The sequence below is a fragment of the Dipteris shenzhenensis genome, chromosome 4, assembly GCF_047967505.1.
Source record: "Dipteris shenzhenensis isolate YYH24624 ecotype China chromosome 4, Dip_SZ_1.0, whole genome shotgun sequence".
NCBI lineage: Eukaryota > Viridiplantae > Streptophyta > Polypodiopsida > Gleicheniales > Dipteridaceae > Dipteris > Dipteris shenzhenensis.
This window is the reverse complement of record NC_141599.1, coordinates 9,653,105-9,674,602: the sequence shown is the minus strand read 5'-3', so window position 1 is coordinate 9,674,602 and position 21,498 is coordinate 9,653,105. Positions and strand designations below refer to the sequence as shown.

At 42.5% G+C, this 21,498-nt stretch overlaps 1 protein-coding gene across 1 annotated transcript; it reads left to right on the top strand.

Annotated features, from left to right (window-relative positions):
• Window positions 1-16,388: 16,388 nt before the first annotated feature.
• LOC147902434 (putative pentatricopeptide repeat-containing protein At3g01580) lies at window positions 16,389-20,006 on the top strand. Its single transcript, XM_087374196.1, has one exon. It carries the CDS (start codon window positions 17,018-17,020, stop codon window positions 19,775-19,777), a length of 2,760 nt encoding a protein of 919 aa, XP_087230322.1. The 5' UTR covers window positions 16,389-17,017; the 3' UTR covers window positions 19,778-20,006.
• The last annotated feature ends 1,492 nt before the right edge of the window (window positions 20,007-21,498 follow it).

Sequence of the window (21,498 nt, the reverse complement as noted above, 5' to 3'; positions counted from 1 at the left end):
CTGCATCCAAGTGGGACTTCCAGGGCACTTGCATAAACTGACTTACCAACCCTACATCATAACTCAAATCAGGTTTAGTAATAGTCATGTATATCAAACTACCTACTATGCGTCTAAAGATAGTAGGGTCTTCAAGCAGATCTAATTAGTATATAATCCTAATTCTCTAACTATAACCCAATATACGATCCCTATATTATAGATTCAAAACATTATATAAGAGGGTTCCTCATTATATTATGAGCTTCTATATTTGAGAATGGATGCTATGACTATACTATGATTAGACCCTAATTAGACACAGAAGGCTATCATAGATACTATAAAGCATCTCTACCATTGTATTGAAAAAGGAAGGCATTAGGATGCTCTCTCTAGGGAATGTCAGCCACCTTCTGTACCACCTCTTTTGTCTGTGGGCATTCCAACCTCTCTTTTAGATGCTACAGTCCCATCATGTCCCATCATGTGCTAGTGTAGAGACAGCCACATTCAAAAAAGGTGCTTTGTTTTGCACTTAATCCGGGTTGGTGATTGAGTCTCAACCTGTTTGCCTACAACTTCCTTAGGTATGCCTCAAGTTCCCTCTCCTCCTTACTGACACACAAAATGTGGTTTTCATCAGCAAAAGTTTTCATGACAAGTTTGCTAGTTCTCTCTTGAAATAAAAGAAAATCCTACCAATTTCATCTCTCAGATTCAGTTTATCTGAAGTGGCTTAACCACATTTGTTTGTGATCCTTCCAAATCACCAACTATCATTACTCAATAGTCTGACCGGTTCAACGAAACTTCCTTGCTTGACTATCACATCACTCACACAATGCGTAGTCTGACCGGTTCAACGAAACTTCCTTGCTTGACTATCACATCACTCACACAATGCTCCTTCAAGTGCTTGTTTGTAAAAGTAAATTATGTGGCAATCAAGCATGCAAAAAATTTGTAAGAAGATAGGACAATGGTGGGAAAAAAATTCTTGAATGTTTTTAAACACTGTATTAAAAAATTTGGACTTGGTCTAAAGTCCAATTTCAAAACTGGACTAAAGAAAAGTCTAAAAATCCCGAATACACTAGTTGTGCAATAGGCTGGAGTGCACCCACCAATTTTGGTGATTTTTGTAACAGAGTGGGGTTGCACCCACCAACCTATTGCACATGCAACAAGTTGGCGGGTGCAACCCCAACTTGTTGCACAAATCACAAAAAAGTATAAATTATTACTTGTATCTTAGGGTTCACAACTAGGGTTTATAATCTAGAGTCTAGGGTTTAGAGATTATGTTTTAGGGTCTAAGATCTAGGTTCTAAGGTTTAGGATTTAGGTTGTAGGGTTTAGGGTTTAGGGTTTATAGCTTTGTATCTAAGGTTAAGAGTTTAGAATATAGAAAGTAAGTTGTATGGTTTATGATTTACAGTCTAGGGTTTAGGATTTAAAGTTTTGTATCTAAGGTTAAGAGCTTAGAATATAGAAAGTAAGTTGTATGTGTTATGATTTACCGTTTAGGGTTCAGGGTTTAAGATTTATAGCTTTGTATCTAAGGTTAAGCGTTTAGATTAGGAAGTAAGTTGAATGGTTTGTGATTTACGATTTAGGATTTAGGGTTCAGCATCTTAGATAAAGAGTTTAGAATGTAGAATATGGGTTGAATGATTAAAGATCTAAGTTCAAGGGTTTAGGTTTAGAATTTAGGATGTAGGGTGTAGGGTTAAGGATAATTTCATGGAGTAAAAAATAAGTAAAATTTGCATTCTAAATCATGCCAAAGAATGGTTTGATACTTTGCACAAGCCTTAAGTTTAATGTTTGTACAAAGTATCATACCCATCAAAAATAAGTACATAGGCTAAGAAGCACATTCTCGACTCTTGCATGATGCATACTAAGAAACGAGATAGATGCATTTTAAACCATATACTAAATGATATCATTTGGGTATGATAATTTATAGAGGTCCTACACTAACATAGCATAAATCTTATGCAAAGTATCATTATATCCATTAGAGATGGGCACATAGTCTAAAAGCAAACTGAGTGCGCAATGTTTTTGAACACTCATGCATGATTTATGTTACAACACAAAAAAGTACGCATTCCAAACAACTCAAATGATATCCTATGGGTATGAAACTCTGCACAAGCCTTAAACTAAGAAAATGTAAGGCCTTTGTACATACCCCTTAATTTATGATGTACTTGTATTCTTCAATTGTTTAAAAGAATATTGTTTTATGTGCAAATTCATTTTTAAATATGTTAAATTTTTTTAAATAAAAATACATTGGATTATTGTTCTTATTTTATATCAATAATATAAAATTTAAATTAGTTCGTTTAATATATCTCTTATGTATATGTTAATTATTTTTTATTTAATTAATAGTTATAATTACTTTTTTATTTTATATAAATAATAATAAGACTTTTTTAAAAAAATGTCTTATAAATATATCATATTTATATAATAATATAGACTATACTATGTTTTAATATATTTTATATAAGTTTTAATATATCATATTATAGATAAATAATATTATTGGTAAAGAGTTTTCAAAATCTAATAAAAAAATCCTTTGTATAATATATTTTTATATAATTTTAAATATATTATATTAGAGATAAATAATAGTATTGGTAAAGATTTTTTGAAATCTAAATTAAAAAAGCCTTTTTCTATAATATATTCTTATATAAATTTTAATATATTATTATATTACATTATAGATAATATATTTTAATATATTATATTATAAATAAATAATATTATTAGTAAATAATTTTTGAAAAAAGCGTTTCTAAGTTGTTGAGGACACAATAGGTTAGGGACTTTTTAAAAAATATTGTAAAATTTGGAAAACCCCAAAGGATTGGAGTTGTTGTGTATGCAATAGCTCGGGAGAGTTTTTTGGGAAATTCTTAAAAAGAGAAAAGTTGTTGCATACGCAATAGTTAAAAGAATTTTTTAAGTTTGTAAAGATTTTTTAGAAATCTTAAAAAGTTTAAAAAACTAAAAGTAAAGAAACTTTTGGAAGGTATTGCTCATGCAACAGGTTGAAAGAGATACAAAAAGTTTAAAGCGGCTCACCACCCTATCGTCACACAACTGAAACGAGGAGATAGCACTAGTGGATAAGTGCTGGCTGCACCACCACACCACATCATGTGCATCCTTGAAGCGATCGACACTGTGATGCAACTGGTATCGACGCAAAGCACGCTTCATGCAAGCACCTACACCATCGTGCTCTCCCTTACCGTGCCCTGTCTCGAAGTAGCTCCATGTGATCGGAATGCCTGTCTCACGGTGCCATCTGCAGAACCAATAAAACTGTCTAGCAGATTTGAATTGACCACCACAACTGTCTGACTAGATCCAGCGCCGCTGCCATGTGACACCATGATCCCTCAAGAAACTATCATGCAAAGTGAAGCAATGCTGCACAAAATGGGCATCATGCGATCGATCATCACTAATGTAGAAGTGATAGTCTCGCACAATGACACGTGAGTCCATGGTGCTATCAATGCCATCCACATGAGCTTGTGCATGATGATAGCTAATGTGCAATGTGCACAAATATAGCAACCTGCAATATGGCATTGAAAAAAAATATGACGATTGAAATAATTCAATATAATGAGGCCATTAAAAAACCAATAACTCAATCACACGTCACCTGTTCGGAGAAATAATACTCCGATTGAATCTCATGCTATGGTGCAAAGGTAGAATTGTCTGCAAAGTCCACCACTGAGACAACTACCCCTATAGGAAATGTCCTCAAACATGCACAGAACTAACGATCCTCCCACTTCGCAGTGTGCGAGTGGCGTATGTAGTGGTACAGCTTCCCTTAAAAATTGTCAATGAATACAACACGTGGTGTCTCCTTCCCCACAAGCTGCAACCTCCTCGACTGTGCACCACTATCTAATGTCAAGGTACTGTACTCATACTGTTGCCAACGAACCATCTGCACATCACAAATATCTAGTGCAACTCGTGGCATTCTAGCAAAGTCACCACACAAAGTACACCTGCCTTCCACACAATCAAGGGAGTGGAATAAGGCATCGCCATCTTGTGTACACAATATGGAATGAATGAAGTCACGAGGGCTAGTAGGAACCACTCCCCTATGACCATCAAGGGAATGAAATACATCATACATCAATCTAAAATCCACATGGTAGCAACAACAACATGTGTCACGCTCCTGAGAGCATCGCACAAACCATGGCCTGCATCGCTCAAATGACCTCTGCCCAATCTTGAACTCCGGGTGCGCCTCTACAAACTGAGTGTACAACTCAGTCTGGGTACGCTCCAAAAAACATGCACCATGCTCAATGTACACACCGCATGACACCCTCTTCTGCAATGCCTTCTTGAACACCGGGGATGCTCTGCAATGCTCCTCCCAAAACTGTTGTATGAATGACCTAGTGGAATCATCCAACAATTGATCGCTGAGAGGTGCACGACCACTCGAAGCCTAAAGAGCATCAATCTCACTATCCTCTAGACTCTGCCTCCTAATCATGCCTGCTCGCAATGTGCGCAGTGCAATCTGAAGAAGACGTGAAGCGATACGCACATGGCCTATCATATGAGGTCTACTAATGGTAGCCACAATAGCATGACGTGCTGCCAAGGCATCATTGGAGTTCCTATGCTTAATAGAAGCATAGGAACGTCAAACACTACTAAGGACCTCGCTACATACAACCCTATCTCTACGTGCACCAAGACCAGCAAGCCTCCTACACTCTACCAAGTCAGGGTGATCAATCAGGGACGTGAAAAGAGCAGACTACAAAGCTGGCATGAGGTCACTAAAAAAAGACTGCACAATCTTGCTAGTACGACGACAGATAGTGAACTTTGGCAAGTCACGTCGTGAAGCAACACTGCTGCTGCAAGGTGGGGCAAGGGGATCAATGGGAGATGGTAGGGTGGAGGGGGGAAGGGAGGCACCAAGGGGAAGGGGGGGAGGGGGAGGGGGAGGGGGGAGGGTGGAAGGGGAAGAGGTAGAGGTGGAGGCCAAAATGTAGGTGGCTAGGGGAAGGGCGGAGGCTGGAGGTAGGGGAGCAGATGAGGATGTGGACGGGGGGACAATGGAGGTGGAGGTGGGGGTGGGGGTGGGGGTGGGGGTGGAGGTGGAGGTGGAGGTGGGATGTAGAGGTGGAGGTGGATTGGTGGTGGTAGCGTGAGCTCTAGTTGTAGAGGCTCTCTTGCGCTCATGAGCCTTTCGCTTGCGCTCCTCGTCAATGAGATTTGGGGGGGGGGGTGTTCCTACATCTTTCACATCTACTAGCTCTATGGCTTTGAGAACCCATTCTCAATGAAAGTAGGATGGAAGGTGTGACAAAGTGATGGGGAGGCAAGAATGGCTAAGAATGGGTGAAATGAACCAAAACGTGGTGTCTTATAGAGAGCCTCAACTCATCCACTAGATTGCTCTTGATTATTATTGGTGGAGAAGGTGCTAAGATTGAAACTAATGTTAATTTCAAATATTTGCATCGTTTGATTTTATTCCAGTTTTGTACCTCCAAATACCTTGATCGTGGTCATAAACCTCGATCGAGGTATGCTATGCCTACCTCGATCGAGGTATTCAATGCCTCACGTAGGTCATAAACCTTGATCGAGGTACTCTATGCCTCACGGCCATATACCTCATTGAGGTATTGTATGCCTCACGCAGGTCATAAACCTCGATTGAGGTATTCTATGCCTCACACATTACGGTCATAAACCTCGATCGAGGTGTTCTATGCCTCGCGCACATCGTGCTCAAATAACATGCATGTATAACTTACCATGCATGTTGATGCTGTGGCTCACCATGATCATGATGTGTATACATGTGGCTGATGTGGCACCATGCATGGTCATGATGTGGCAATATGGTGTGGAATATATGAGTCTCTTCCATGACGTGGAAATGTGATGTGGCATGATGAGTTAGCATTCATGAGGTGGTAGATTGACATGGCAAATTGAGGTGGAGGGATTGGTGATGTGGCAAGGTTGATGAGGTATGCCAAGGTAGCAAGGTGTGATGACATGGCTCCAAGAGTTTCTATGATGTGGAATGATGAGGTGGCACATGTGGCTGATGTGGCAGCATGTGTGGCAATGTAAGGTGACATGGCAAGGAGTGATGTCACATCTCCTTGATGACATGGCACCATGCGGTCTAACAACGTGGCATGGTTGCAAGGCAAAAATAGATGACTCAGCCTTCTGCATGGGCAGCATGCACACTCCAAAGGCTTGCCACTAGGGTTGGTGATGCTCCTAGCCTACCTCACCAAGCCTAATACCAAGCCTACTTTGTCTTGGTATTAGGCTTGGGTGGCCCTTTTTCCCCCACAAAAGGGAGATTTCACTCTTGGAGGCCATATCGTATATTTCCCTTACTCAAATTTAACCAAAATTTTTCCCTCTTATTCATCATGCGGAGGACTAAAAATATTGACATTTTTGAAATGTTTGGTCATGTTTGAGAATTACTAGATTTATTTTTAATATTCTTTGTTGATCCTCTAAGGAGTAAAAGTAAAAATTAAACTTCAATCTTCCTAAATCTAACCGTTGGATTTGGGATTTGATGATTCAACCACACACCCTTACGTGCCTACTAACCTTCCACTGAATTGGATTTGCTTAATTATTCAAAATACTAAAAAAATGTGGTGTGCTACTAAAATGCATGTATTTTATAACTTTACTTATTATAAATAATTATTTATAATTAGATAAATCATTCAAAAACTTACCAATAAATCAAGTTAAGCTCTACATAATGTAAAGAGACCACCTACAAAGTTTCAATAACATTTAATCTAAAATGAGTGAGAAATTTAGAATTTAATATGATACTCTATTCGTGACAAAGGTGTGACCGCCCTGGAACCATGCCGTGTGACACAAAGAAATTTTTTGTGTGCGCATCAAATTTTCAATCAGACTATACGATTGTGTGCACAATAGCATGTGTGATGTTGTGTCTGAAGACTTCAAAGACTAGATCCATAGGGAAGTAGGTGAGATTTGCATTTTTGTGTGCTAAAAAGCTTGTTTTTCCACCTCCTAAGGATTGGGGAGTGAACAAAAAGTGGACACCTTTAGCTTGCTACTTCCCAACAAGCGACTCAAATATGCTCACTGGAATTGTTGATATTAATGATCATGGTCATGATGTTGTCATTGGAATCGAGGACAGAGATGGTAGAACATCTAAGACTTGTGATGGTCCTAATGTACTCACTAGCATGGAGCATATGGATGGTAGAACATCCAATTGTGAAGGACAAACAGTCAACCACAAAATTCAAGAGGCATTGGTAGCAGGTTGACTTTAATGAACAAGTTGTCTACTAGATTGCCAATTCCAAGATATTATAAATGACATCAAATAATTCCCAAGGGCACTCTGTAGACCCATTGATATTTTAAAGAAACATCCAAATACTAATCATGCCATCTTTAATAATCAATGACATGGTGTTTGAGGTAGGAAGGTTGCTAATGTTCATGTTTGCACATCTTGAAAGAATCCCTTCAAAGAAGAAAGATTTGGCATAGGCTAAAATGAAAAATGAAATAAGAAACACGTGATTTAAAGTTCTCAAATACAATGGCATCAACTTATGCTAGCCACGAAAAGATCTTGGAAAGTTGGTCCAATTTTGATCATCTGTTCGTATGTGATTTCACTATGAAATTAGTCATTGTCCCAAATTTTCCAAATTTTGATTATGCTACTATTGATCAACTTTTTTGCCTACACAAGCTGAGCACAAGCTATTTGGTAGCAAATGGCCTTCTTTTCTGGAATTTTTTTGGGGCAATAGTTGTCCATGGCCCGAAGGGCCATTGCCCCAAAAAGTTTTTTTTTGGGTCCTGAATTGACCTCCCATGGTTTTGATTAGCCAATTATCAAATTGTTTTTTTGAAGAAAAGGCCATCTTGGTCCTATGTGCCATCTAGCCCATATGTGCACCCATGGGCACATAAGGCCAAGATGGAAATTTTCTTCAAAACCTTTTTATGGACCTGGCCTTATATGGTTCCAAAAGGGCCCTCCCCAAAACAATTTTGAAAAAGAATGGCTGGGAGGCCCCATGTATGCACAGGCATGCCCATGCACACATGGGGTCTCCAATCCCATTTTTTTCAAAATTCTTTTGTGGGGATGGTGATCCTTGGCCCCAATCTCCATCCCCCCCCCTTAAAAAAAAAGCCCTAGAGGCCCTATGTGTGCACCGACATGCATATGGGCCAGATGACATCACCATTTTGCCCATATCCCTACTTGCACACACATGGGTCCTCTAGGCCATATTTTTCAATTTTGTTTGTAGACAATGGCTCTCCTTGGATCCAAGAGCCATTCCCCCAAAAATATTTTTGAAAAAAAATGGCTCAGAGGCCCCATATGTGCGCGGTCGCGCACACAGTACAGATGACATCAGGGAATGTCTCTCCTTGGCCTCAGAAGCCATTCCCCCAAAGTGAATTTGACAAAAAAATGTCCAAAGGCCCCGTGTGTGTGTGAGCATGCATACGGACTAGACGGCAGTGCCGTCTAAACCATATGCACTCTCACGTACACATAGGGCCTTCGAGACATTTTTTTGCAAATAATTTTGAGAAAAAGTCTTTCCATGGTTCCAAATAGCCTATTCTTCTAAAAAAGTCAAGAAAAAAGGCCATATAGAAAAAAAACCCTGCCCTCCCCCCCAACTCTACCCCAACAGGCCAGTTTTCCAAAAATAGTGTCATTGTTGTAGTTTACTTGGAATAAAGAATCCCTGCTTGGAGGCTTTTATATGTCCCTAATGGTGTGGAATCTGGAAAAAATCAATTGTACGAGTTTTAACCATCTTTTAAACTTTGGTCATCATCACTTTCTGTCAAAATCTATCAACTTAGGCCTAAAATATGCATTTTAGAATTGGGCAAGGAAGTCCAAGCAGAAAACAATCCAAAGTGTCTTTTCCTTATCTGTGGGCCATTATTTTTCCATCCAAATGGTTGAATCATGTAAATTACAAAGCGTCAAAGTTGTAGCCTGTTGAGAAAACTACAACTTTCTCATACAGACTTTTTCCAAAATAAAATCATCTTCCCATACATATTTTCCTTTCCAAAATGGTCATCACTGTCAATATTTTGATGGCATATCAAAATTGTGAATACAAAACATGGAAGCAAAAATGCCATGTATGGATCTATGGCCTCACAATGGGTATTCAAAAAATGTCCCCATATTGTACTCTTTATGTTTGATCTAAAAATTCAATTCATAGTTTATGTATATCCCTATGCTAGGGCTCTTGATAAAAGATAGCAGTTCCTAGAAGGTATATGCTAGGGCTCTTGATAAGGTGTTGGTGCTTGCCATTCTCCAAAATCTCCAGTGATGATGATGCTTTCTCCAACAGAAGCTAGAAAACCCTCACGGATCCATTCAATCCTCCAACCTATACCAATCGATAGAGCAAGCTACTAGTGACACTAACCGGAACAAGTTTTGTCCTCAAATAGTCCTTCCTAACAAGCATGAGAAATGGCATCAACAATAGGAGCTTAACTAGGAGAAGAAGATAGAAACAAGCATCAACTAGGACAAGAAGAAGAATTTAGGGGTTGGGACGTGATTTGGATACATGGGAATGGTTTGGAAGGCTTGCAGGCTATTTTTGGCACTTTTTAAAAAGTTTAAAATTTTGAGGAGAAAGGTGGCAATGAGATAGTTTTAGGGTTGGAAAGTGATTTGGGTGCATAGGAATGGTTTGGGGGAAGGTTTGGAAGGGTTTCAAAGAAGTTTGGGCACTTTCAAAAATTTAAACTTTTTGGGAGGAAAGGTGTGCGCAAGACACTTTTTGGGAATGAGGACTACTGGGGTGAGTAAAGAGGGGCAGGTGGGGGCCCATCCAAGTGGGAGAGGCTGGTGGACTTTTTGAGTGACAATTGGGGACCACCAAAGCCTAGGGATATGTACTTTTTTGGACTCACATGTGGGGGATGGGAGCCTTATTAGGCCTCATTAGTCCTTAATCCATTTTCCTAATCCACTCCTTATGAGGCCCTTTTTGAGTCCGAAATTCCCTTAATGTTTTATGCTATTGAAATGGGAAAGTCTAATGCAATAATTGCAATGGATTGGTTAGCTGAAAACACAGCTTCTCTACATTAGTGAAGTATTTTTATAAATAGCTGAGATGAACTCCTGGGGCGCCAACTCAATTTGTAATATGTTACTATCCTTGTCCAAAATCTAGGGTATGGGGGGACAAGGTCCATATATAATATGCATGGATTTTCTTTAAAATTTTCAAATATGCAAGGGAAAAATATGAAAATTTCATGGCCCCCCTCCCATCAAATGTAAGGTATGTACCTTGAAAAATATGCAAGATTTTAAGATTTGTATATATTTTTCATAATATGTGAGGCCCAAGGGGGGGGTATTTTGGATGAGGGGGGGTAAAATAAAAAATACACTAAAATATGAAAACCCATCTCCTTTCAAATTAATGTAATCTTTTCATGTTATACCTAAATTTCAAGGTGTAAAGACATATTTGAAGCTCTTTTAGTGTAGAACACAAGGTCCATATTAATTACCTAAATTTCAAGGTGTAGAGACATATTTGAAGCTCTTTTAGTGTAGAACACAAGGTCCATATTAATTTGAATAATTTCTACTCATGGCATATTGTTAAATTCATCTCATACTCAAGATTTTGATAGGTTTTGTTACTAAAGGGAGTTGGTGCCCTAGGGATGAACTTTTTATTACAATGCGTTGAGAAATCATCCAAGCAATCTTTGGGCATGAAATCATACAAGTAATCATTGGGTATGGTTGATCATGGTTGAGGATGCTGATAGGTTGATGGAATAGAAGAAGATAGTTAGTAATTAGAATGTTAGATATCAATGCTCCACTCTCGTGTAACTACGCGGGAACCAACTAACTCTACTTGTAAGCCCCCCATATGAGGAGAAGGCATTTGAGTAGCTTGGTTATCCGGTAGGTCCTGGTTTGGACACCAGATGGGGGTCATGCGTGGCATGATGGCTGGATGGCTTCAGATAGATTGGCACACTGCCAACTAGGCTACATGCAAGTGCAGAAAGCCATTCCTTGACTAACCGCACTGAGGGTAGATGGAGCATTTCCCAGGGCAGCCCACTCTCGGTTTGAGGGGCCCGTTTGGAGCTGAACGGAGCCCGTAGGTCAGTTGCTCTGTTTTGCGCACTAGTTCTATCATATGGTCGGTGGCCTATTTCGAGACCCCCAATCGACCGTTTTGGGTGGACTGGTTAGGCCACCCAATTGAGCCTAACCAACTCGACTAGTGGCTATATAAGAGCAAGCCCATGAAGCCCATTTCATCACTGGCTATAGCAACACTGATTCCTTAGCATCGAGCATCCGTCTTCTACTGTTTCCAGCACACCATCGAAGCTTCTTTCACAGGAGTGCACGGTTGGGAGGTAGCGCCATCTATTGTATCAGTTCTACAGTATCAAATTTTAGATTCTCCATACTATCTTGTTTTCTCTCTTGCGTACGAGATCGTGTTATCTGTTGAGCACAGACGTTGTATTATTTTCTTACATGGTATCAGAGCCTGGACTCTAGCAAGAAGATTTGGTAGTGTGTTTCTGTTTGTGAGCAGATTGTGAGAGATGGCCCAACCCGCAAGACCGCGAATCCCACCGTTCGGCAAAAGCGAAAAGTTGGATGGCTCTAGCTATCCACTCTAGAAGTTCAAGATGAAGACCATCCTAAGTGCATATGAGCTTTGGGACACTGCTACTAGGGTGGACGTGAGGCCGGTTGCGAGACCGGATCTAGCCAATTCAGGACAACAGATAGTACCAACTGCGGATGAGATTCTCGCGTGGACAAGAAGAAATGCAGATGCGTTGTGTTCTATTGTCTGCAATGTTAGTGATTCCGTCATGGCGTTAATTCAACATGTCACCATAGCGAAGGAGGCATGGACGGTCTTAAAAAATCAGTACGAGACCACGAATCAGACATGGATTCAGAATCTGGAGACTCAACTCGCGAACAAGAAGTTGTCTAAGTCTGAAGCGGTAGAGAAGTTCACCACTAGGGTGAAGAATCTGCGCGATCAGATGACTGCGATTGACATCACCATCACCAGTGAGAATCTAGCACGAAGGTGCTACGGATTCTCCCACCAAAGTACGACGGTCTTGTGACGGCGCTGAATACACAAAACAGAAATCCGCCCCTCAACTTTGAGGATTTTAGTGCCATGCTTCTGGAGGAGGAGATGCGTTAAAAGACGAGGACTGGAGAAGATTCAACTTTGTGGACCTAATCAAAGAAAGGTAAGGGTACGGACTCTAGTAACCCATCTTCTTCTGATGATAAAAAGAGAAAGAAGAAGATCAAGTGCTTCTATTGCAACAAGGCAGGGCACAATCAGAATGAGTGCTGAAAGAAGATTATAGATGAGAAGAACAGAGTAAAGAAAGAGTCCAGCAACAGCACGCAGGCAGTACCAATAGAGCTGTTCGTCGCAATTGAGGAGATTTGCACGAAGGCAATTCATGTACCTGCAGATGAACCGTGGATCATTGACAGTGGTGCATCGTGCCACATGACCAGTCAGAAGGATTGGTATACCTCTCTACAGCCAGTAGGGAATGACATCCTAGTAGCAGTTGGCAATGATGCAAAATGTCCAGCAAAAGGAAAAGGTACGATTGCTCTCAAGTCAGATGGAGTTGTAAAACAGTTGTCCAATGTTCTTTATGTGCCAGATATCAAGAGGAACTTGTTGTCCGTTTCTGCGGTCACGGATCAGGACCTCAAAGTTCAATTCGATAAGAATGGTGAACAGATCTTGGATCTTCAAGGAAAGGTCGTTGGTAAACGTACATGGCACAACAACATTTATGAACTCTCAGATTTTAGTGCTCGAGAGGATGTGAAGAACACTAAGCTGTGGCAGGAGAGGTTTGGTCATCTAAACCTTAGTTCTTTGAAGGAGATGCATAAAAGTGGAATGACTGCAGACCTACCAGAAATTTCAGATCTGCCCGATGTATGTGAAGCTTGCATGATGGGCAAGCAGCATCGGCAGCCCTTTCCTAAAGAGGCCAGTAGGGCAAAGGCTCCTCTAGAGCTCGTACACATGGACCTCTGCAGAAAGATGGAGACGAAAGCTTTGGGTGGTTCCTACTACTTCATGACGCTGATCGACGACTACAGTAGAAGGATATGGATATACATCCTGAAGACGAAAGATGAGGCTTTCAGTAGGTTCAAGGAATGGCATGTAATGGTCGAGAAAGAATCAGGGAGGAAGGTGAAGAAGCTGAGATCAGATAGAGGTGGAGAGTTCACATCGACTGAATTCGAAAGTTACTGCAAAAGTCACGGGATCAAGAGGTAGAAACCCCCACCACATACATCACAGCAAAATGGAGTAGCAGAATGCAAGATGCGCATGATCTACAAAATGGGTCGGAGTATGATGAAAGGGAAAGATTTGCCAAAGACTTTCTGGGCTGAAGCATGTAACACTACAGTTTACATCCTGAATCATAGCTACACAAAGGCTATGAACGAGATGACTCCACTGCAAGCCTTTTCTAGTAAGAAACCTTCAGCTGCACATTTCGGAGTTTTTGGATGTGATTGTTTTGTGCATGTCCCTGATGCTACTAGGACCAAATGGGAACCGAAGAGCCCGAAGTGTATTTTCTTGGGCCATAATGAAGAGGCGAAGGGTTACCGTCTCTATAACCCTGTTACCAAGAAGGTAATTGTAAGTCGCGATGTGGCCTTCTCAGAATAGCCGCATCAATTGGAGGAGGATGCTTCCTTCCCAGACAACCAGGACTAGGATATCCATCTAGGACCGGGAGGATTCAAGACAAAGAAGATGAAGAAGAACCTGCAGAACCACAATGGCAACGGCCATTCCCGAAATGGGTAAAGCAGCTTTTGGACGGCAGAGAACCTCCAGCCATTGAGGAGGAACCATTCAAACACCGCTGGTCCAAGAGATTAGAGGAGCAAAGAAGGGTGTAGGAACACTTGGTCAACTATGCTTTGATGACAGAAGTGATCCGTGCTGATGAACCCAAGTGACTTGAAGAGGCACAGGGCGATGATAGGTGGATGGAGGCTATGCAGTCAGAGTATGGCTCCATAATGAAGAACAACACTTGGGACCTTGTGGATCGACCACCAAAACGCAAGGTAATCGGAACCAAGTGGGTGTACAAGACCAAGTACAAGTCCGAAGGCATGTTGGATAAGTACAAGGCTCGGCTCGTGGCAAAACGATTTGCACAGGTACATGGTTTTGATTATCAAGATACTTTTGCTCCCACAGCTCAACTAACCACAATTCGTAGTGTTTTGGCTTTAGCGGCCTAGGGAAGTTGGCCCATGTTTCAGATGGATGTGAAATCCGCCTTTCTGAATAGAGATCTCAAGGAGGAGGTATACGTGGAACAACCACCAGGTTTTGAGATCCCCGGTTCAGAAGGTAAAGTCTGCAAATTCAAGAAGGCACTTTACGGGCTGAAACAGGCCCCACGAGCATGGTACCAGCAAATTGATGCCTACTTTCTACAAAACGGGTTCAAGAGGAGCCCATCTGATGCAAATTTGTATATCTTCAGAGAAGGAGGCAGGTGTATGATCGTGGTCCTTTATGTGGACGACCTTGTCATAATAGGGAACCATGAAGGGAAGATCTCGCAAACGAAGCATTTGCTAGGAAGAGAGTTTGAAATGACAGACCTCGGACTGATGCATTTCTATTTGGGGATTGAAGTTTGGCAGGAGCCGAAACAGATCTTCATTTCACAGCTGAAGTATGCTGGAGAGATACTGAAGGCATTTGGCATGGCTGAGTGCAAGACAGTTGGTACCCCTATGGAGGTTGACGCGAAGCTTTCAAACGAGGATTCATCACCACTGGTGGACGAAGCGAAGTATAGAAGGCTTGTGGGCAGCTTGATTTACCTGTGCAACACACGGCCGGACATCAGTTTTGCGACTAGTGTACTAAGCAGGTTTTCCAATAAGCCCCGGGAGAACCATTGGAGGGCAGGTATGCGGGTGCTGAAATACATCAAAGGCACACTTGATTATGGCATCACCTATACCAAGGGCAACATCTTGACCGGATTCTGTGACTCGGATGGGGTAGGAGATGTGGACAGCAGGAGATCAGTGACACGGTACTGTTTCTCACTTGGATTTGGAGTTGTGTCATGGGTCAGCAAGAAGCAACCCACAGTTGCTCTTTCTTCTATCGAGGCCGAGTACAAATCAGCATGCTTTGCTTCTTGCGAGGCAGTGTGGTTGAGGAGGATTTTGGGGGACATGGGTGTAGTGCAAGACAAGCCTACGCAGTTATCATGTGACAATTAGAGAGTTGCATGGCGATTGCAAAGAACCCGGTGTTCCACGCTCGCACAAAACACATTGAGATTCAATATCACTTTGTACACGAGCTCATCATAGTTGGAGAAGTCGACTTGGTGTACTGTCCAACTACAGAGAATGTTGCGGACATCTTCACGAAGGCTCTTGGAAGAGACTTACTGGAGAGGCATCTTCATCGACTTGGCATTGGGCCGAAAAAGTAAGTTCACTTGCGGGTGGACATTGAGGGGGGGTGTTAGATATCAATGCTCCACTCTCGTGTAACTATGCGGGAACCAGCTAACTCTACTTGTAAGCCCCCCATATGAGGAGAAGGCATTTGAGTAGCTCGGTTATCCGGTAGGTCCTGGTTTGGACACCAGATGGGGGCCATGTGTGGCCTGATGGCTGGACGGCTTTAGATAGAGTTGGCACACCGCCAACTAGGCTACATGCAAGTGTGGGAAGGCATCCTGAGGGTAGACGGAGCATTTCCCGGGGCAGGACACTCTCGGGTTGCGGGGCCTATTTGGAGCCAAATGGAGACCGTAGGTCAGTTGCTCTGTTTTGCGCACCGGTTCTATCGTATGGTCGGTGGCCTATTTCGGGACCGACCCCCAGTCGATCGTTTTGGGCAGACTGGGTTGGCCACCCAATTGAGCCTAACCGACTACGACTGGTGGCTATATAAGAGCAAGCCCGTGAAGCCCATTTCATCACTGGCTGCAGCAACCCTGTGAAGTTATTCACCTTTTTTCACTCAAATAAACTTGTGCGCGTTCAGCGATTTGCTAGCCCTGCCCCTAAAGGAGCAAAGCTCTAGCTACTACAAACTTTCTATTTTCTACCCCCTTTGAAAGCGAAACAACAGCTTCCAGTTGGGGCAGGGCTCTAGCTACTACAAACTTTCTATTTTCTACCCCCTTGAATGTGGAACAAAAGCTGCCAGTTGGGGCACGTGTGCCTCTTGTTGTGGGCGCTTAGTGCGAATTTAACTGAGGACGTAGAAGATGGCTGCTTTGCTGGAATATGTTGGCAATTGATTTTGCTGGCCAGAAATATTGCTATGATACATATTACAGATCAAAGTAAATCTTGTTAATGGTAGCCATGTTGGAGTTCTAGAGCTCCTCCAGCTCCATGGTATCACGAACTCAGTGTGTCGTAGGAGTTTAGACGCGAGCACGAAACGCCCAGGCAAGACTTCAGTTTTTAAACATTCTCATGTCGGAAAATGGCACACCAGCTGCACCGGGTGTGTGCTGTCCCTGGAACTCGGGGTTGGCATGAGCGTGGCTGTTGCGTAAGGAGTCTTGTGGAGGCTCAAGGATCTGTATGGGGTTTTTTTAACATGGGTCTTCCATGGCTTGTCGTTGCACTCGCCGTGGAAGAAAGCAGCCACTCAGTTGGTCGCGGTCAGGTCTTTTCTTTTGGTTCTCTCGTAGACATGGTGCCGTTTTGTTAAGAATCTCCATTTTACCGCCTGAAGAAAGAGTATAGTGATAAAAGGTACAGTCGGTTATAAGAGAATTGAGAGAATGACATATAGAAAAAAGGATGGAGAAGGTGCTTCAGCTAGTGAAAAATTTGGACGAGCAAGGTGTTTCCCTATCAAGGGACATCGTCTACTGCTTATTGCAGGAATGCACGAAGACTAAAGACTTGGGAGCTGCCAGGCGAGCGCATTCTCTTATGGTTAAATGTGGACTCGATTCTATTGCCTTTTTGGGGGATCATCTGATTCGCCTGTTTGCATCGTGTGGCAGTTTGGTGGAAGCGAGGCAAGTCTTTTGTGGAATCTCAAAAGCAAATGTCTATACATGGAATGCAATCATCCAAGCACATGCAAGGCTTGGCGAAGGAGAGAAGGCTCTTGAGTTGTATCATAGAATGCAGCAAGAACCCATAAAGTCAGACAAGTGTACTTTTTTGTGCATCTTAAAAGCATGTAGCAGTACAGGAGCACTGGGTCAAGGCAGGTTGATTCATGATCAGATTATTAAATCTGGGGTTGAATCAGACATGCTCATTGGTAGCACTGTTCTGGATATGTATGCTAAATGTGGTAGTTTAGAGGAGGCATACGAGGTGTTCATCAAGTTGCCAAATCGAGATGTGGTATCATGGGGTGCAATGATTGGAGCATATGTCCACAGTGGGTATGGTCTTGCTGCTCTTGACGTTTTTGAGAAAATGCAACTTCAGGGTGTGAAACCAAACAAAGTAATATTTTTAAGCACTTTGAAAGCGTATGGGAGCATAGGAGCCGTAAGTCAAGGAAGAGTGGTGCATGAGCAAATCGTAAGAATTGGGCTTGAATCAGACCAGGTTGTTGGAAATACTCTTGTAGATATGTACTCCAAGTGCGGGAGTGTAGTTGAGTCCCGAAAAGTATTTGATGAATTGTCAAATCGAAGTGTGGTATCATGGGGTGCTATGATTTCTGGCTATGCACAGCATGGATATGCAATTCCTGCTTTTGATCTATTAAAAAGAATGCAACAGAAGGGCATAAGACCGAGTGAAGCTATATTTTTATGTGCCCTGAAAGCATGTGGCAGCATAGGATCTCTAACATATGGGAGGCTGTTACATGACCAGATCATAAAAGATGGACTCCAATCAGATGTGGTGGTTGGAAGCAGTCTCATTGATATGTACGTAAAATGTGGGAGCGTGGAGGAGGCACACAAAGTGTTTGACGAGCTGAAAAATCAAGATTTGGTAGCATGGGGAGCCATGATTGCTGGATATGCCCATCATGGGTATGGTTTTGATGCTCTTGATCTTTTTGAGAAAATGGTACAAAAATGTATAAGGCCAGACAAAATTATACTTTTATGCATTCTGAAAGCATGTGCTAGCGTAGGAGCCATAGAGCAGGGTAGGATTATACATGAACATATCATCAGATGTGGATTAGCATCAGCAGAGATGTTTGGAGGCTCCCTTGTTGACATGTATGCCAAATGCGATAGTCTAAAGGAGGCAATGAAAGTTTTTAATGAATTGGCAAGCCCGGGTGTGGTGTCATGGGGTGCGATGATTGGAGGGTGTGTCCAGCATGGGCATGGTCTCCTTGCTCTTGAACTTTTTAACAAAATGCTAGGCAAAGGTATAAAGCCAGATAAGGTGATATTTGTGTGCATCTTGAAAGCATGTGGCAGCATGGGCATCCCAAATCAGGGCCGACTGATACACCATGAAATAATCAGTACTGGACTTGAACTGGATGAGGTTGTTGGGAGCATCCTTGTTGACATGTATGCTAGATATGGGAGTCTAGAGGAGGCAAGCAAAGTATTTTCTGAACTGCCGAGTTGCACTATAGTGTCATGGGGTGCAATGATTGCTGGACACACAGAGCATTGGAATGACTTTTTTGTGCTTGAACTTTTTGAGAAAATGCAAAACCAGGGCATAATACCAGACAGAGCTGTTTTTTTGTGCTTATTGAAAGTATGCTCACGTCTGGGAGCATCTGCTGAGGGAAGACTGATTCATGAGCAGGTTGTAAAAAGTGGGCTTGAACTAGAAGTGCCCATTATCAACTCACTTGTTGACATGTACGCCAAGTGTGGGAGTCTTGGGGAGGCACGTGAGGTTTTTGACAAATTAGTGAATCCTGATGTAGTGTCGTGGGGTGCAATGATCACAGCATATGCTCTATATGGCAACTGCATGGCAGCTGGGCAATGCCTTGCAGACCTCCAACTTCGAGGCTTAAAGCCGGATGATGTGATATTTACTAGTATTCTTGCTGCTTGTAGTCATTTTGGCTTTCTAAAGGAAGGCTGCCAGTATTTCCAATCTATGGATGAAGACCATGGCATTATGCCATGTATAGAGCATTATAACTGCATGGTTGATCTTCTCAGTCGCTTAGGCTTCTTGAAAGAGGCTGAAGGTATGCTCCGAACTATGCCAATGCCACCAGTTATTACAGCATGGATGTCCCTACTCACTAGCTGTAGAACTTATGGCAACATCGACCTAGGGAGGAAGTGCTATGACAGCTGTGTCCAGATGGATCCAAACAATGCTTCTGGTTATATGCTAATGTCAAGCATATATGTGGAATCCCATCAGTGGGATGATGCCAACGGAATGCAAGATCTGAGAAAATTTGCAGGTGCACCAAAGAAGCCTGGGAGGGCTTTGATTGAGGTAAACAAAGCAATGCATGAATTTGTTGTGGGAGCCAAAATCAAACTGCAGGGTGATGAGGTCTATTTTAAGACAAATAGGTTATGTATGCTTATGAAAAAGCAAGGGTATGTACCGAAAATGGACATGGTGCTGGAGTTTGTAGCATGAGAAATTTTAGTGGTAGTAATACCAAGGTTCAAGTTTGCAAAAGTAGAAAAAGGCTGACGAAGCTAGTAGATTTCTCAATGAGCAGAAACATCATAGTTCTGATAACTTGCCTTGATCCATGCAGGGTACCCTGTAAATCACCAGAATAGTCACAGCTAACCAAACATCCATTTTTCCTTCAGAAAATTCTTAGTAAAATAGATAAATTTATATCAAAATTAAAAAAGTCCTTTCCCTGCCCAATAAAATGATGTTGTACATTTACATGCTTGGGCAGTATGATACCTACTCCAAATTGTTTTCTTTGCTGCTTGACTTGATGAAGTAGACTCTGCCTCTGCTGAAGAAAAGGTTACAAGCTGTCTGCCTTCTCAAGTGGCCTGTGTTAAGTTCCACGCCAAGCTGATATGAGAGACATGGACGTTCAAGTGCTTTCTATATGGTGTGCCCCATTCAAAAACTTCCTTACGCGCTATCCACAGCTCCTGAATTAATGAAGTTCCAACTCCAGTCCAACTGATGTAGCAAAATAGAGCCGGGTCCATATCTTTGTTTTCATGCGGCTTCTGAATGCCTTTAGTAGGATATTGCTTAGAGTCTCTGGTTTTTACATTTGTGCATGTCCTCTTGACAGTTTACTATGTCTGTTGTGGTCTGTCTCATTTTTAAGTGTACATGTCAAATTTTGGAAGCCCTGTATTTGCTGGCATCAATACACCAGTCTGGACTCCTTTTTACAGCGGGCTGCATTTGTTTATGCTATTGAAGATGACCTTAACCTTCTAATGTTTTCTCATAAATCCTAATGAATAGTTAAGCACTCATAGGAACTGTTGGAGGTTAGAGGCCAACTCCCACCTGTGAGCCCCCACATGAGGCCGACGTGGGGGAGTTGTACCAGCAGCATAGGATGGGATCTGACGGAAGCCACATGGGCTGGAAAGAGAGAGCGACGGGGGCGACAGAGAGAGAGAGAGAGAGAGAGAGAGAGAGAGAGAGAAGAAGTCTGCCATGTGTGAACTACTGCACAGACCCTGGAAAAGGCAGAAGAACAGGTGACTGCAGCAGCAGGTTTGGGGCTGCTTAGGGCCCATGTGTAGGCCTGCAGTCGGCAGATGACAGTTCAAGGCGGCAGTCTGCAGCAGCGAACTGGGGCAGTCACCCCACGAGACCAGGTTGGCAGCAGTCTGCAGGGCCAGGTTGGCTGTACAACTGTAGGCGGGCCAGTACGGGCCTGCCACGTGGCAGAAGAATTGGCAGTAGGGCAGACTGGGTTGTGTATCTCTGCACAGACTCCTCGGCATGTTGTGGTTCTGGTCAGTGAAGGCTGAGGGGCATTTGCCCTTTAGTTAGGGGCTGGTTTCCAGGCATTCACTAGTGCAGAACAGGGCAGCAAGGAGGTCTAGAGATTCAGTGTGGAAGACACTCTCTTGGCGGCAGACCTTACTATGGAGGAGAACAGCGGTGATGTGTTTGAGCAGCATCTTGGCAGCCCACTGAAGCTCCTTTGGAGCACATAGGCTGACATGATTGGAGGTGCTCTGCGGAGGTACAAGGGTAGCCTATGGGAATGCCTACAGTCCACATCCAGGTGTACACAGGCTGCTAGATGGTGGTAGATAGTGCACCATATAATGTATCAGGGTTTGTCAATTTTGGAGCAATCTCACCTATATGCATTGGCTATTCTACTTCATGAGCATGTTCTAGTTTGTATCTGT